The 15,461-nt window shown below is 40.4% G+C and overlaps 1 protein-coding gene across 2 annotated transcripts; it reads right to left on the bottom strand.

Moving 5' to 3' along the window:
- Positions 1-779: 779 nt before the first annotated feature.
- TCP11L2 (t-complex 11 like 2) lies at positions 780-11,547 on the bottom strand. Of its 2 annotated transcripts, none has more exons than XM_026052253.1 (9): positions 11,406-11,547; positions 10,221-10,356; positions 9,181-9,301; positions 8,257-8,477; positions 7,147-7,283; positions 5,867-6,054; positions 4,403-4,584; positions 3,452-3,624; positions 780-2,882 (listed from the first exon to the last, which is right to left on the bottom strand). In XM_026052253.1, exons 1-9 carry the CDS (start codon positions 11,539-11,541, stop codon positions 2,638-2,640), a joined length of 1,539 nt encoding a protein of 512 aa, XP_025908038.1. In that variant the 5' UTR covers positions 11,542-11,547; the 3' UTR covers positions 780-2,637. The 2 variants fall into 2 exon arrangements, with proteins under 2 accessions (XP_025908038.1, XP_025908039.1); XM_026052254.1 differs by having other exon boundaries at positions 10,221-10,353.
- Between the last annotated feature and the right edge of the window lie 3,914 nt (positions 11,548-15,461).

The following is a 15,461-nucleotide window of genomic DNA, read 5'->3' as shown; positions in this document are numbered from 1 at the left end:
CCTCAGATACACAGATTTCCTTCTTACAAGGAGACAAATTTAAGCAAGAGGCTGTTTACAACATGGTTTGTGCAAGAGGCTTAAAGCTACTATTCAGCTCCTTGGCTGCAGCTGAAGGGCAGAGAGGAAAAGAAAGAACCACAACAACATTTGTGCAGTCATCGATTGCTGACGTTCAGTATCCATTATATTTAAGAAAACAGCTTGCATAAATGACTTTTCACCACAGTGCTATCACAAACAAAATTTAATGCATATGAAACCTCACATGTATTTAGATTTCTGTAAAGAAAGCTGCTACAAAATAGCATCTTGCTTATCAAAGAATTCCAAACTTGAGGCACGTGCATTTCAGCCACATTAGCGTAAATGGCAGGCAACACAAGACATTAAACAGATGCCATGTCTGCTGGAAACATTAAATGAGAGATACATTAAACTACCACTGTAAATATTGGCCATGTTAAATAAATGCCCTTTGCAATTCGCATTAGTTACCAAATAAAATCCAGCAAATTCTCATTCTGAGCATTTTCTAGTAAAAACTAGTATGACAGTTTACATTTAAAGCCAATAGGCAACACTCAAACTGATTTTACACTAAAATGCATATAAAGTTTTATGATGAGTTTATAATTTTTTTAATGTTCATAAAAGCTTCCTCTGTCCTGAGGTACAAAATAGATTAGCTATTTCCAAAACTGTAGCAAATCACTAAGATTTAATGCTTAATTGCTTTTGAAATGCATTCTTCTCATGATACTAAATTATTTGTCAAAAATTCATATTCATCTGAACAAACTGGTTTTACTTAGTGGCACAATTAGTATATTCCAGGAGCTTCTTTGCCTCTCAGTTTTTTTTCAGGCATAAAGACAGACAGTTCCCTTTGGAATATGTACTCACCATTATTTATTTCTCACAAGAGAAAGAACACAAGTGCAAGGGAGCTTTTTCTTTTTGGTAGCAACATATTTTCAAGAAAGCTTTTTTTTTTTCTTTTTTATAACATATACATGTGACCAAAGGCCTTGGACATTCTGGGCAACAACTGAGTAGATGTCATTTCCCTTATTTAAAAAGAAAAGAGTACATAAATCTCTAAAAAGGGACTACAAAACCACAGTGCTAATAATGCCCAGATTTTTCGACCTTTATAGAATAGACATTGTAAATGCATATATACAAAATTTGTGTGGCACATTACACTTTCATGGGTAATTATTTCTTAGTAAAAATAGACTGCAATATAAAATATTAAAAACAATTTAACTTGTACCACATGGACTTCATATACCTGACATTTAAAGAGGACCATTGCATGATAATATATTAAGAGATTATTTTCAAGTAAATTAAGATTCAATTTTTGTAGACACATATACACTAGAGTATTCCAGTACTATCTATTTCAGTATCTGAAATACGCAAAAAATAACAAGGAAGTAAAAATCTGAAAGTTTGCATACTTCGAGTTTCAAACATGTTATTCCATATGCAAAGTTCCTGTTGTCTTAAATAGAAACTAAGTATTGGGGCCTATTCCACAGGAATTCGGGGAAAGCTGAAGTACTTCCTACAGAGAGACAGTGAAAGTCAATCTAATCACTTATCACTTGATTTTTAATGATTTGAACAGTGCTTTGATTTTCCAGAACTATTAATAATTTGGGTTTTTGCTTTTGCAACCAAGAGCACCCAGAATATCCCTTGAAAAGCTTGCATCCAGCAGACTACAGAAAGGGAAATTGCTCTGCTGAACTTAGATTATTCTCAACATTAATTGCCTGTGAGAGCTATGGACTCAAAGTCCYAACTTAGAAATACTTAATAGCCAGTTAAGATCAAGGATCTGCATATAACATATTAGAACAGATTGGACTGGGATGTGTTTGATCTCCATTGCATAAACAAAATGCCTAAAGACACTATATACAGACATTTTTCCATGATCTTTTTTTTCCCCACTCAAGAGTTTATCATGAAACCCTCAAGTACAATTGACAAGCTGTGAATTGCTCCTGCTTTAAACAGTGAACTCTTCTGTAACTGCTATTCAAGACAGCTTATAATACTGGCACTCTTTAGTTAAAGATGGGCTAAGTTCTAGTTCCAGTAATTGCAGAAGTACTAGAACATGGCCAAATATGTACCTGTTCTTGGCTTCAAAAGCCATTATACTACTCTTTTCTTTCAGTCCTTTTTAAAAAGGTTAAGTGTTACCATAAAAATATATAAGCATAATAAATTTTAGAGAAAGTCTTGTCACATTATAATTGCATCAGTAAATATATTTAAGTTTTTAAAAAACTGAATATGCTCTACATTTTGCCACCATTAAGTACTTGGCCAGCTCTTCCCCACTGCAAGTCATTATAAATGCTTGCCCTAAAAGTCAATATTTTACTGGCTATTAAAAGCAATACAAACCAATAAACAGATTTAATCTATTAAAATATATATACTTGATTTTTTTTTCCTATGGATTTCACAAGCTATCTGCATATTTTGCAAGCTCTGTCTCCCTTGTTAGTAGTCACTGGAGTGRGTTACTTGTAGCAATCCCTACGTGATCACAGTGTCCCTATTGTAAAGGCCGAAGGGAGAAGAGCAGGGCACAAGAGTAGGTCCCAATTTTCAATTGGCRGCTGCTTCTGTTTCCGCTTTCCCTTTTGGCGTGTCAGAAAAGAGGAGTTTCCTGAGTATGCTTGCATAGAAGGGTCCATACACTTGCTTGTTGAAGTTCACAATGTTTGCATACTGAGCTCCAAGGAGCTCCATCTCGGGCTGGATCACGGAAAGGCCTCCTGGCATAGCAGGCATGCACTTCCTAACGCTCGGAAGGGCGAGCAAGCTTCGCATGAACAACTGGATCCGCTTATCTGAAACGGAATATAAGGTACATTCAGAACACGTAGCCATGCAGCCTGAAGACACACGTGCTTTACAAACACCCTGCACATCAGCACAGCAAGGCAGCCAACAGTGCAGGTGCTTTCCCTCACCAGAGGGAGGGACAATACTGAAAACACCTCATATAGAGAGCTGCCTCCTACAAAATAGGAACAGATACTGCCTATTGAAACAAGGCTCTGGGACCTAACATGAAGCAGATCATGTAAAGAAAACCGAAAACAAGTTTAAATTCAAGAGTTGACAAAAGACAGACTGAATAAAAATTCTACATCTTCTCTGAAATCCCAGCACTCAAGGATTGCTGATAGAGACATTTTTTAAGTTACGTCAAGCTGTAACTAACCATGCTCTACAATGTAAGAATACAATCCATRGGTTAACATTTCTTTACTCTCTCTTAATTTACCCAACATTTTAGGGCAAGAGTGCTTTTTAAAAATAACCAGACAAGAGACTAAACTTGCTTGAAGCAAGCTTTAAAGTTAATTTCTACAGGGACACATACAACAAGACAGTCATATATTCTCTTACTTACCAATCAATGAACTGACAGGATTGTTCTTCTCAACAATACGACCAATTTGACCCACTAAATTATCCTGCATTTCTTTATCAAGAATGGGGAAGCCTCCTTCAGAGAGAGACTTGTTCACTTTGCTGCAAATCTGAATGCCGATGGCATTCAAAGCCTCCTTCAAATCAAAAGTTCTGTAAGAAAAAAAAAAAAAAAAACAGAAAAGGAATTAACATTTTTAGTTCTTACAGTACAATTAAGTTCACCAAGTTTTGAAAACTCGTTCCTCTCCTTTCCCATTGCTCCTTTCAAGATGCTCCTCCCAACATGAAAGTTTAAAAAGTTTATYGATAATTTCCTTTTGCAGGTTTACATACTTCCATAGACACAGGATAAATCTCTGCCTACCACATAAACTAAGAATGCCCACTAGGATGTGAATGGGAAGTGTCATTGTAACATGCAGCATCAAATAAACCTAAGATCACAGTGATTTGGTGTTAAGTATTTTCCTGGGCTGGATTCACAGCATGTCACAGTAAAACAGCTTCCCGTTCTTCAGGGAGATTCTGACAGCAGCAGACTTGCTCACAGCATAAGTAGCAGCAGGAAAATCCACAGCCCAATAACTTGGGCTACCTCTGGACCAAGCCTGGAGCAACCAGCAAGACAACTTKGTGAACGTCTTGCCAGTCTCTCCTCTATTGGGAAGAGAGACTAATGAGCTTTAGTGCTATCCTCTACAACCAGAAAGTTACAAGGTCAAGATTCAGAGTTCTACTAAAATACAACTTTCAAGACATGCACTTTAATATATACAGCAGACAGATGGTAGTGAATGTAGATCTAAGTGAGGCACAAGCTATGACATCACCCATTTCCTGCATTTTTTCAGGAATGCTCCTGAAGCACCCAATATCTCATTTCTTGTGTAAATAAAAAATAGAAAGCAAGTGACAAACAAGGCCTTACTTCTTGTTCATGCCTTCAAGAAGAGGAAAAGAGATCTTTTTCAGCTGGTCAGCAAAATCTGGCACATTCACAATTGCTGCACCCACTGYATTGTTTGTAATGAGACACACACAGGCTATGATTTTTAATTGATTTAGTTTTTCTCTCAGCTCCTGAAGACGAACTTCATCTGTTATTAGAGTCTAGAATTGAAACAATAATATCAAATTAGAAATAGAGGGAGAGAGGCATGGACAAGGACAGAGAAGATACCTTTATACAACATTAATAATTTTAACCATAAATATGCCAAGCCAGAATAAGGCAGCCACTAAACCCCTTGAATATGTAGTACTGCTGAAAGTAGCATTACAGGTAGGTACTAGGGGTATAGCTGAGATAAAGGTGAAACCTCCAAGACCAAATACAAACAAACTAACAAAAAAACCCCCCACTTTTGGTAAGTGTCATAGTCTGAAGCACATGGACAGTGACAAGCAACTCTGTATGACAACTGCTAGTGCAACCACTAATTCATTAACTCAATCACTAGAGAGGTTTAAACGAYCTGTTACCTCCCACAGGCAAAAAGGCAAGATCAAAACTGTAGATAACTTCCATGGCAAGATGTAGCTGGAATGTTTTATTTATTTTTAGAGATAAGAGCTCATCCTAAGCAAGGCATTTCACTGAGAAACACAGGGGCCTCCGTTTTCAGCTGGCTGACAGTAATTCATACTATATGACAAGCTAGACCCACATGGGAATACCCATGTCTAGCTTATACTCAAAGCTGGGGCATGAGGGCAAGAAAAGAAGGTGGTTTCTATTCCTTCTACTGATCCAGGACACGGAATATTCTCTTGCAGTTTGCAAATTCTCTACCAGGCCACCATAGATATAGTACAAGTTCCTGCTATGCAGATGCTGCCTGTTCCTGCTATGCTGCCTGTACCCCAACTCACGTCCAGTTTCAAACACTTTCCCTGGAAGTTGTAGAGGCCATTCAGGTTTGGGAAGGAGAACTGAAGAGAGATTTTTCGGGAAAGAATCTTATATGCTCCGAGGATCCAGGCATCTCAGTTCACATGCACTGAGAAAGGGCTAATGCCCAACTTGGAGCACTTCAAGGCATAAGTCAACTCTGCCATAAAGCACAAGTGACTCTTTCAGTCTGATCCCACCAATATCTGCTACTGGTTAGCATAAAATTATGTATTATATATGTGTTTTATATATAAAAAGAAGAAAGCAGCAGGATSGGTTATGACTGAATACAAACCCATCCCCCACATTTCTTAATATTCCCCTATATTGACTTGCCTGCATTGCATTTCAGAAGACAAGGCTAAGCTATTTCTAAATGTATTACTCTGATGTTAAATAGAACTACATTTCCATTTCCTCAACTGTCATTGCCCACAGGATTATTACTACACCAGAATTTTCACAGTTAGGAATTTGAAAACACTGGAATACATTTACCTCTGGAATTACTTTATGATAATCCCACTGTAACAGTTTCAAGTAGCCATTGTTTAGCACCAGTGTAGGACTAAGATTTGGTTTAGAACCACTATCAGCACCAGTGGATGATGARCATTCATCCGAAAGAGAGGACAATTCATCTTCTATTGATTCCTTTATCCATTCTGTTGTGCGATCCAGAGCACCTACACATCACAAATGAGCACAAGATTATCAYATGCAACCTTCTACCAAAATAAGCAGTAGCCTGAGAAAAACAGTAACACACAGACACAACGACGGGATTCCTGAAAACCAAACAGAGTAGACTGCTGACTTCTGAAAGAAGTCAATTCTCGTCACCTTTTCTTCCCCTACTAGGGATCTTCCAGCAATCTTGTACAAACCCAACAACRAATTATTAGATTTAAGCCATTTTTGGAGGGAGAAGAGTCTGAGTASTCTGTATAGGTTTCCAAAGCATTTATATTGTTCAGAGAGGCCACTTAGTAGGTGAGGGATGGGACTCGAATGAGGAAGTGAGGGGACATTAACCATATTAACAAAGGAACAATGTTAAAGAAGTCTAGGCTGCATATAGCTAGAAGTCTAGRCAGCTGTATAGGCTACATATACAAACTCTGTAGGCCACATCAGTGGATCAGGAATTATATTTTAGAAGCCCCCTGCCCTAGCGGCTCAGCAATTATACTTCAGAATCCCCCTGGCTCCAGATCTGAGTTTATATTTCCCTCTCCCCCCATTTCAAAATATATTTTTTAAGGAGAGCATAAATGCAATATATAAACTCTGTAAGAGCAGCTTCAAGTTGACTTTGCAGTATCTAAATAAGTTTTAAAGTATGCATTTTGCTTTATTAAAAACAATCTTTTCCCTTCTTACATTCAGGTACACTAACTGTTTTTTCCAATCTTTACTTCTGCCTAACAGACATGCTGGACACAGAACAGATAAGAGGCTCATCTTTCAGTGCATGAAGCTTCCTCCTACAGAAAGRGTCATTGTGTTCATTTTCCAGACACTTACCAGTTTAGCGAGAACAAACTGGTCAGAAAGTAACCCAGATTACAGATAAGCATGCCTAATAGCAAGTTAGGTACTCCCAGGGTACCAACTGACTGATAGCAGCAGCCTGCTTGCCAAAGATACCTTGCACATCTTAGATTTCTCAGAGAGACGGAATTTTCCCTCTCTTAATTAATTATAATTGACRACCTCAAAGAAAAAAAAAAGTTTAAAAACATCCTTTTTAGTGGAATGTGTAACATAATACCTACTTGGTGTTTCTTCAAGTATTTCCTGGAATTTTACTCTTTCATAATCCACCAAATTGCGCTGAAGATACGGCCTAATGTTTTCAAATAAATAGTTAACCATATCCATTTTCATGAGGTCCAGAACATGGAATATTTGTCTAAAAGAAGAGAAAGTTTAAAAATCCAATAGGTGGGATGGTCTCTATTGAATTTAATAGGACATGGGAGAGAGACTCTCACTAGCCCTGAAACTCCAGTTTTCACTTGTTACAATAAGCTCCATTTCAGTTGTTGTAATAAGCTCCATTATTAGCACTTCAGTGCAAAAACTCACCAAAAGACATAACATTATCTACTTAACTCCTTCAAATATCCTGAAGCGCACTGTATGTAGGTCTTGGTTTGTCAAGAACAGGAGAAACCCTATATAACTAAACACCACAAACCAGCAACAGAAATAGAAGCGTTTACAAATTGACTCGTTTGGTACATTTCAGCCCAGACTAACAGATTTTAACTTTCTTGCCACTTTAACTGTGCCAAGAGAAACAGTGCCTCTGACCCAGTGACTTTGGTCCTCGCATGTGATGCAAGTTGTAATCAAAACATAATGGAGCAGTAAGTACCATTTGCTCTCAATAAGACGTCTAAGAAGACACGAGGTGTTTAAGCAAGTGCATTACTCAACTTCCAACAATAAGATTACTTCATTAATGAAGTGTCAACTGCAGTGCCTGTCCTCCCAGAGGAAGCATGGAATTAGTAGCTCCATGACAWTCAGTAAGCACGTTCCCTTTAGGTTTTGTAAAGGTGAGTAAGACTGAAACAGCAGTCTCAGACATCAKTGGTTAGCACAAACTGCTGCAGGCAGTCACCCCTCATCCCTCATGTTGCTCAGTGATGTAGCTATTCAACCCTGGCACCTTTCAGCGTGCTTGTTTGATTACAAAGGAAGGTGCATGTAACATGTCAGCCACCATGTGCATCACGGCCCCTCCCTCTCAGTGTTTCTCCCARTTAAAAAAGAAGCTTTAGTTTTAGAACAGGTATTACTGCTACTTGCTACTAGCAAGTCCGTTCTCATTGCCTAAGCACACTTTCAGAACAAGAATATTTCCCAAAAATACCAACCTCAATAACTCTATGATATTGTCAGTTGCTTTTAACTGTTTTATGTCATTATCTCTTATTGGAGCACACAACTTTCCCATAGTGTTGATGATATAGTTTGCTAGTCCATGGATATCAACAGCATTGTGCTCTGCTTGCTGTCTTATAAGATCTGTATCTAGAACTTCACAGATCTGAGTTTGAATCCTGTTTGCTCCAGGAGCCAGGAAGGAAAGAAGACTCTGAAGAAGGGAAAACAAACAAACAAACCAATAAATCCCTAAACATTTAATAAACATATTAATAGGAAAATTTTATTTCAATATGTCAAGCGTATTTAGCTGACTGAGATGTTAAGACTAAAAATTATCTAAGGTAGCAGGGGAAAAAAGCTGTTGAAACAGCCACAGTGCAGTCCTGCAAAATCGTTCGAAACCTGTGCATCCRAAATTACTGGGCTCTGTCAAAAACTGGGAGATCTCCCTGTAGGACAAAGTCAAACATTTACCAACTTAACATTGTGCCAGGACTGAGGGTTTCTACATTCACTTGCATGATAATAGACATATTCAGGGAGGTACAGGCAGGTTTCTACTCTTGTTCATGATCTGAATCCTTTGTATGTTGCTGAGCAGAGGTTAGAGATGCACAGCTTCCAGAAGAGAGCTGACTCACAAGTGACAATCCTGCAAAGCTGAGCAGGCCTACAGCTATTTGTACATGCAGCTGTCCAAACATCTGTGCAGTAGTATTTATAGTAACACAAACCACTATAAAGTCAGGGTTATTGTGTCTCTGAAGAATCATTGTTTCATCTTAAAAGAACTTGAAGGTGCTTCAGATTGAGAGTATAAGTTACAGACCTTCTGGGAGGACAAGACCCCCAAACCGAAGATGCCAAGGCAATGAGGGGTAGGCACATGCAGAAAAGTAAATAAATCTCACCTCCTTAATTTCTTCAAAGAGCTTGATAGCGTGTTCATATTCTGGGGGGTCTTTATTCAGCTGCGACTCCAAACAATCCCAAAATGCTTTGTGTACAATAGTTTTCACCGTGCCCACCAAGCTGCRGAACAGATCAGTGGCATTAAAGCACAAAACAGATTTCCAACAGAGAGAATTCATTCTATCACAGTTAACAAATGTGTCCATCAGCCTAGCAGCTTGCTGGGAAATGTGCATTAGCAACATGCACATTGCTAACTCACAGGACCTGCAACCGTATCTGTCTTGGGCCGTGGATCACCAGCTCCTAGACCACAATCTGACCAGGAAAGCGTCCAAAACACTTACTGCAGGAAGTGTTGCAGACAGCTCACAGGCAGGCAAACAAAATTTACCTTGCCTTTTTTGTAAAAACTTTTTATTGGTGTTGCTCATCTGGTGCATTATATGCTAAGCTTTCCTCAAAGCTATTGTCCGTCATAGAATCAGTTAAGGGACTTAAGCAATTAAAAATCTTTTTACAAGTTTCCATCCAAAAGAGAAAAAAAGTCAGGTTTCATTTTAACATTAAAAGATGCTGAACACTTTCAAGCAAGGACATTTTCATTACCTAATTTTCACTCTCTCTAGACCTCCAGATTTCTGCATCTTTTCTGGGGTAGGTTAGAGCTGTATTTGTAGTGAGCTGTATGTTTTCCTCGTAATGGGCCCAGTGTGCTGCCGGCATCTACATGGAAGCTCACCACTTATCTTGCTCCCAGGACTTGGAGCTGCACAAAGGACTAGCACTCTTCATCTTCACCCTGAGACCTCACACTGCAGGGCTTTTATCTACCACATCACACTTCAAGCAAAGCATCAGGTACTTCGAGTTAACGCATCAACTCGGCTAGACTGCAACACATGTTGCAAAAGAGGCAACTTGGACGCACCCCTGGAGCTGTGCTACACAATCCAAGATGCCTTTCTGTCACCTGCTCTTCCATTTCTCCTCTCCTCACAAACCTGGTCTTTCCTTTCTCCATAATCCAGGCTCTTACCTATTCTGCGGGAAGTCCACGTGTTTCATGCAGAAGTCTGCATTTACAGCAATTTCATGAGCTAGAGTCAGATTGGTCAGATTTCTTGTAGCTGCCATCATTTCGTCAAACGTCATTATCTTGGGAGGACTTGCTGCTGGGAAAAACAAGATGAATTCCAAGTCAAAAGACTATAGTAGCCAAGTATAATTGAAAACATTAAACACAAACAACCTAACTACAAACAACAAGTAACAACAAAAACCTTATGGTATTTTGAAATGTAGCCTTTCCTCTTATTTCTGTATCTTACTCAAGACACCTTGTCCTTTTTAAAGAGGAACTTAKGTTTCTCAGACTGCCTACTGACTGCTATGTAAAACCCAACATACTTAAAGCATGGGCCATAAGACATGTTAGTTACAACCCTGAGCACATAGTGGCTACATTGCAATTTAACTTTCAGTAGAGGTGGTTCAGAAGTTACTGACCTGAGAAAATGTACTTACGCGTCCCAGCAGATGCCTCAGAATACACTGTTTTTTCAAATATATATATAAAGGGTATTATAMACAAAACTAAAATACATTTGAAAGCAAATTCTCAACATTTCTGAACCCAAAATTCTGTTACTTAGTATTTGGAATTATGCTTTTGAAGCCTAGCAATGACAGATGAACAGGGAACAGACACTGGCTTACAGCTCCACTAATAAGCTTGCTTTAATATATTAAAAAAAAATACACACACAGTCTGAGATTGCTTGCAGACATGAAAATTAAGGATATTTTGGCTATTATTTATTCAAAGTACCTTCTTGTTTCCTTGTGCAAGTGTATTTTTACTAATACTTTCTTTTTGTTAARAAAGATGAACTTCACAGAAGTGTAAATGTAGTATATTGTAGAACTAAAAKTATCGAYAATTTTGAAGGRMATGGAGSAAAAGGAAGAAAAAAGCCAGCTAAATATGTGTTTGTTTTGTTTTGGTTGTGGGTGCCGATGCCGAGATGAGCMCAAGACGGGACWGCCCACCGCGGCACACTTCCTCAGGCTGGCAGAAGTGAACGGGGTGCCCAAGCAGGCGCCACGGACGTGGCTGCTGCTGGTGGCCCCGGCCCCAGGACAGGCSCTGCTTGTGGCAAGGGGGGCGCCCGTCTTTCTGGCGGCACCGTCCCAAACGCGAGCGGGAGCAAAGCGGGCTTACAGACTGGGGAGCCGGGCTTGCTGGAGGCGTCGCTGTTAAAGCTCTGCCGGGAGCACTCCGAGTCGCTGCAGGACGCGGTGCTCTCGGAGAGGCGCAGGGAGTCCGAGTCGCTGCTCTGCTCCTCGTCGAGGGGCATCGCGAGCCGCTGCCGCCGCCGCTCACGCGGCCAGCCACCACCTGGGGACAAACACACGTGCTCCGTGAAAACGGCGCCTTCCCCAGCTCCGTGTTCCGCAACAGAAGTGGCCATCACCTTTCTTAAAAAGGTGTTACAGGAAGGAACTGGGCTGTCATTAACAACAACAACAAYGCTGCTATTAATCAGCTATATTTACTTTGCAACAGTTTCATATCTGGGCTTCATTTCATATCCTATCATCTCCAGCGTAAGGGGTCTGCAAGTTAGCTTGATTTCAAAAGGAAAAGGCCAGTCACCATAATCCCCAAAGCTCCCCGCGGTGAGCATGCACAAAAGCATTCCCCACCTAGCAATGCGATAGCTTGACTGGAACGTAGGTGCTGCTGGGGAAGAACAAGGGCATGGACAAAGCTCATGGGGAAGAACAAGTGCATGGACAAATACCCACTCCTCCTAGGGGAGGGCTGACCCTAAGCCAAACAGTAACTCCGAGGCTTCTACCATGTCATTCAGCCTACCTGACAATATCAAGAAGCGTCGTGCCGAGCGCTACTTGTGTCCATACAGCAGCTGCTTCCCAGGTAAATAATGGGCAACTCCACAGAATTTGGACAGTGGCACCGTGCTGGTGCCCATGAGTAAYAGTTGTAGGGCAGGAAATGAAAAATCCTTTAACCATTAAAACTGGGAACCGGAAGGCAACAGTCATGATTACTCGCTGAGGAATTTGCCCCAGATACCAGAGCTAGCTGCCCATCTTTCATTATGGCCATGAAACACCCCATAGCAGAGCTATGGACAGTCACCACCATCACCAGCTCTTCTCAAACACGAGGCCAGCAAGTTTTCTGTTTACAAGTTTAAGCTAAATACCAATATGATTAAATAGCATCAGCTTCACAAAACAAGGAACACAGTAACTCTGTCAAATTTGGAAAAAGATGCTTTTGGCAAAAGAAAGGGTGCCCTTTGTGCCCTTCCTAAAGGAAGAAAATGGGATGGTGAGGAAGGTTTTTTGTTTAGTTGCCTTTGTAATTGCCTAACCATGGGTTAAACTACTTGATTTTTTGTGTTACCAGCTCATCTGGTAACACACTTGATGAGGTATTACATGAGGAATACTCCCATGCTAATTAAGATCATCAACGTTTGTGAAGGGTTTTTTTGCTCTCAGACTCTCACCAAAAAAAAAGAAAAAGAAAACAAGCATTTGAGCATATAATACTTTACATAAGGAAAACAAACAAACTAACCAACCACAGAAAAAAAAGACACCAGCAAGAACACTATTTATTACTGGAGAAGTCCCTAGATTTGATGAGAGTATAACAGGCCATAAGTTAAAGATTTGTTGTTCTATTACAGCAGCAATTTTATCATTTCCAACAACAACAACAACGAGAAGTAGATATTAAGCGATATTGTCTAGATGAGATAACAAGTGCCAGGTATTCCTGAAAAAAACAAAAGGCTTCAAGATATTTTTGACTTAGAGACTGTAATCTTCTAAGTTGCAATTACAAATGAGTCATTAGCTCACGTTATGCAAGCAACTAAAACCTTTTCTTCCACCAAGCGTCCCACTGTACAGAYGCTAAAGCTCGAGTTCATTAGAAGTTAACTGCAGCAAGTAACCAACCTTCAGAAACGTGTTCCAGCTTCCTTATGTGGAACCACTCATCTAAAGACAGCAACCCAACACAGCCTGCAAAACATCAGGTATCTATTCTTTCTGGACCTATACAAAAAAAAACACAGCCCATTTCCATGCTTTAATGATGTATTAGACCATATATCTAACTAAAACCCTAACATCTGGCAGATGATGTGGTCCATCACAGGGAGTAGGAGAAGGCAGAAATCAGCCATCAGCACCTAAATCTAAGCACTACTGCTTAGATTTAGGCATTAAAATGTCTTATGTTAAAATGTCTTTATGTTCATAAGACTATGTTCATCTCTTATGAACATAAGAGATCAAATGATCATACAAAAACCTACCCTCATACGTTTTTTATATTATCATTTCAATGACTTTCTTCTCAACAGGTTAGTTCTGACTACAGACTACTAGACTCAGATTCACAACGTCATATTCCACCACAATCCAGTGGGTCAAGATCACCAAATGGGTGAAGTATATTTCCATACACAGTAAGTCTTTGCATACTAATCCTGGCAAAGCATCTTTCAGTAACAAATACCTGCATTTCAGCAAGGCCCATAGCCTACTTTAATGTACTGAGACCATGTCTGTTCATACAGTTTTACCAGGACAGTGCTTCAGAGGACTTCATTTCATTATAAAGGTCCAACAAGGCAAGATGAGATTCCATACTGGAAAAAAAATATGTATATATCTCTCTTCAGTCTTCGGCAGAATAAGTGGATTTCCCCAGAGGATGGGTGAGAGAAAATGGGCACATTCTGCAGATTCAGTACATTACTGCTAAATTGTCAGTTTTACAGCTATAAAAGGCAGCAAGTACATCAAAGGGAATGAGTACACAWGCAGAATCTGGCTATACCATCTAATGCTCTTAATATGCTGCCCAACAGCTAAAAAGCACACATGAAAAACATTCACTGAGCACATCCAAGAAAAGCACAAACTGAGGAAGGCTTTTCTAATTAGTTATAACAATAGAGGACTGAATTACTTAGTACTTTCTTAACAGCACACACTGGAAAATCTTTTCTTCATGCTTTTTTAGATAGTTTAAAGCTCCTCAGAAATTACAGAGGGCAAAGTCCATGTGTAATTTTAAATTTAGATTAATACAATTTCCAGCCTGAATTAAAAAAAGAAGTGTATTTCAGAAGTCTTAGTTTTTCAGAATTGCCATTATGAATTACATATTAGGATATTGTTTTAATAGACAACTGAACATCCTACCTATTCCACTTAGGGGTCAGGCTCTAGTTACAAATTGCTTTATTCTTCCTGTATTCAAAAATAACTAATGTCTACTTTTATTTTAGGTCTGATAGCTTGGCAGTGGGTTTCATTTAGCCGCGCATTCCCTTCCCTCCATCCTTTTCTAAAGATTGGTTCTCTTCTTCAGCAGAACAAACCCTACACGTGAGACAAAGCTAACGTAACATCTAACCACCCAAAGCATCAGTCCATTTTCTCTCCTCCCTCAATAACCGAGCTCGATTTGAAGTAACAGGGAGGATGAAGCTGTCATGGATTCCAGTGCTGTTTGTGCCCAGCTTCCCTTCTTGCCTCCCGCCAAGCCTGTGGCAGAGCACGAGGCTGCAGGTTCCTGCAGACACCCAGCTCTGACACCAGCTGCTACTTCACAGAATCCCAGACTGGTTGAGGTCGGAAGGGACCTGCAGAGTCCAGCTAGTCCAACCCCTGCTCCAGCAGGGACACCCAGAGCACGGGGCACAGGGCGGCATCCAGGCGGGTTGGGAAGATCTCCAGAGAAGGAGACTCCACAGCCTCCCCGGGCAGCTTCACAGGAAATAAGTTCTTCTTCATATGGAGATGGAACTGACGGTGTTTCAACTTATACCCATCACCCCTTGTCCTGTCACTGGCCACTAATGAGAAGAGTTCAGCCCCATCCTCCCTACAGTCCCCCCTCAGGTATTTGTACATATTGATCAGATCCCGTCTCAACCTTCTCTTCTCCAGGCTAAACAGGCCCAGCTCACTCAGTCTCTCCTCATATGAGAGACGTTCCAGTCCCTTAATCATCTTGGTTGCTCTCCGCTGGACCCTCTCGAGAAGCTCCATGTCCCTCTTATACTGGGGAGCCCAGAACTGCCCCCAGTACTCCAGGTGCAGCCTCACCAGAGCTAAGCAGAGGGGCAGGATCCCCTCCCTTGACCTGCTGRCAACATCCTCCTGATGCAGCCAGGATCCCATTGGCCTTCCTGGCCACGAGGGCGCTCCTGCCGCATGG

Source organism: Nothoprocta perdicaria, unplaced genomic scaffold (genome assembly GCF_003342845.1).
Source record: "Nothoprocta perdicaria isolate Ctin4 unplaced genomic scaffold, notPer1 scaffold_86, whole genome shotgun sequence".
In the NCBI taxonomy this organism is placed as follows: Eukaryota; Metazoa; Chordata; class Aves; order Tinamiformes; family Tinamidae; genus Nothoprocta; species Nothoprocta perdicaria.
Note: the sequence above shows the minus strand (reverse complement) of the source record. Positions and strands in the feature narration are given on the sequence as shown.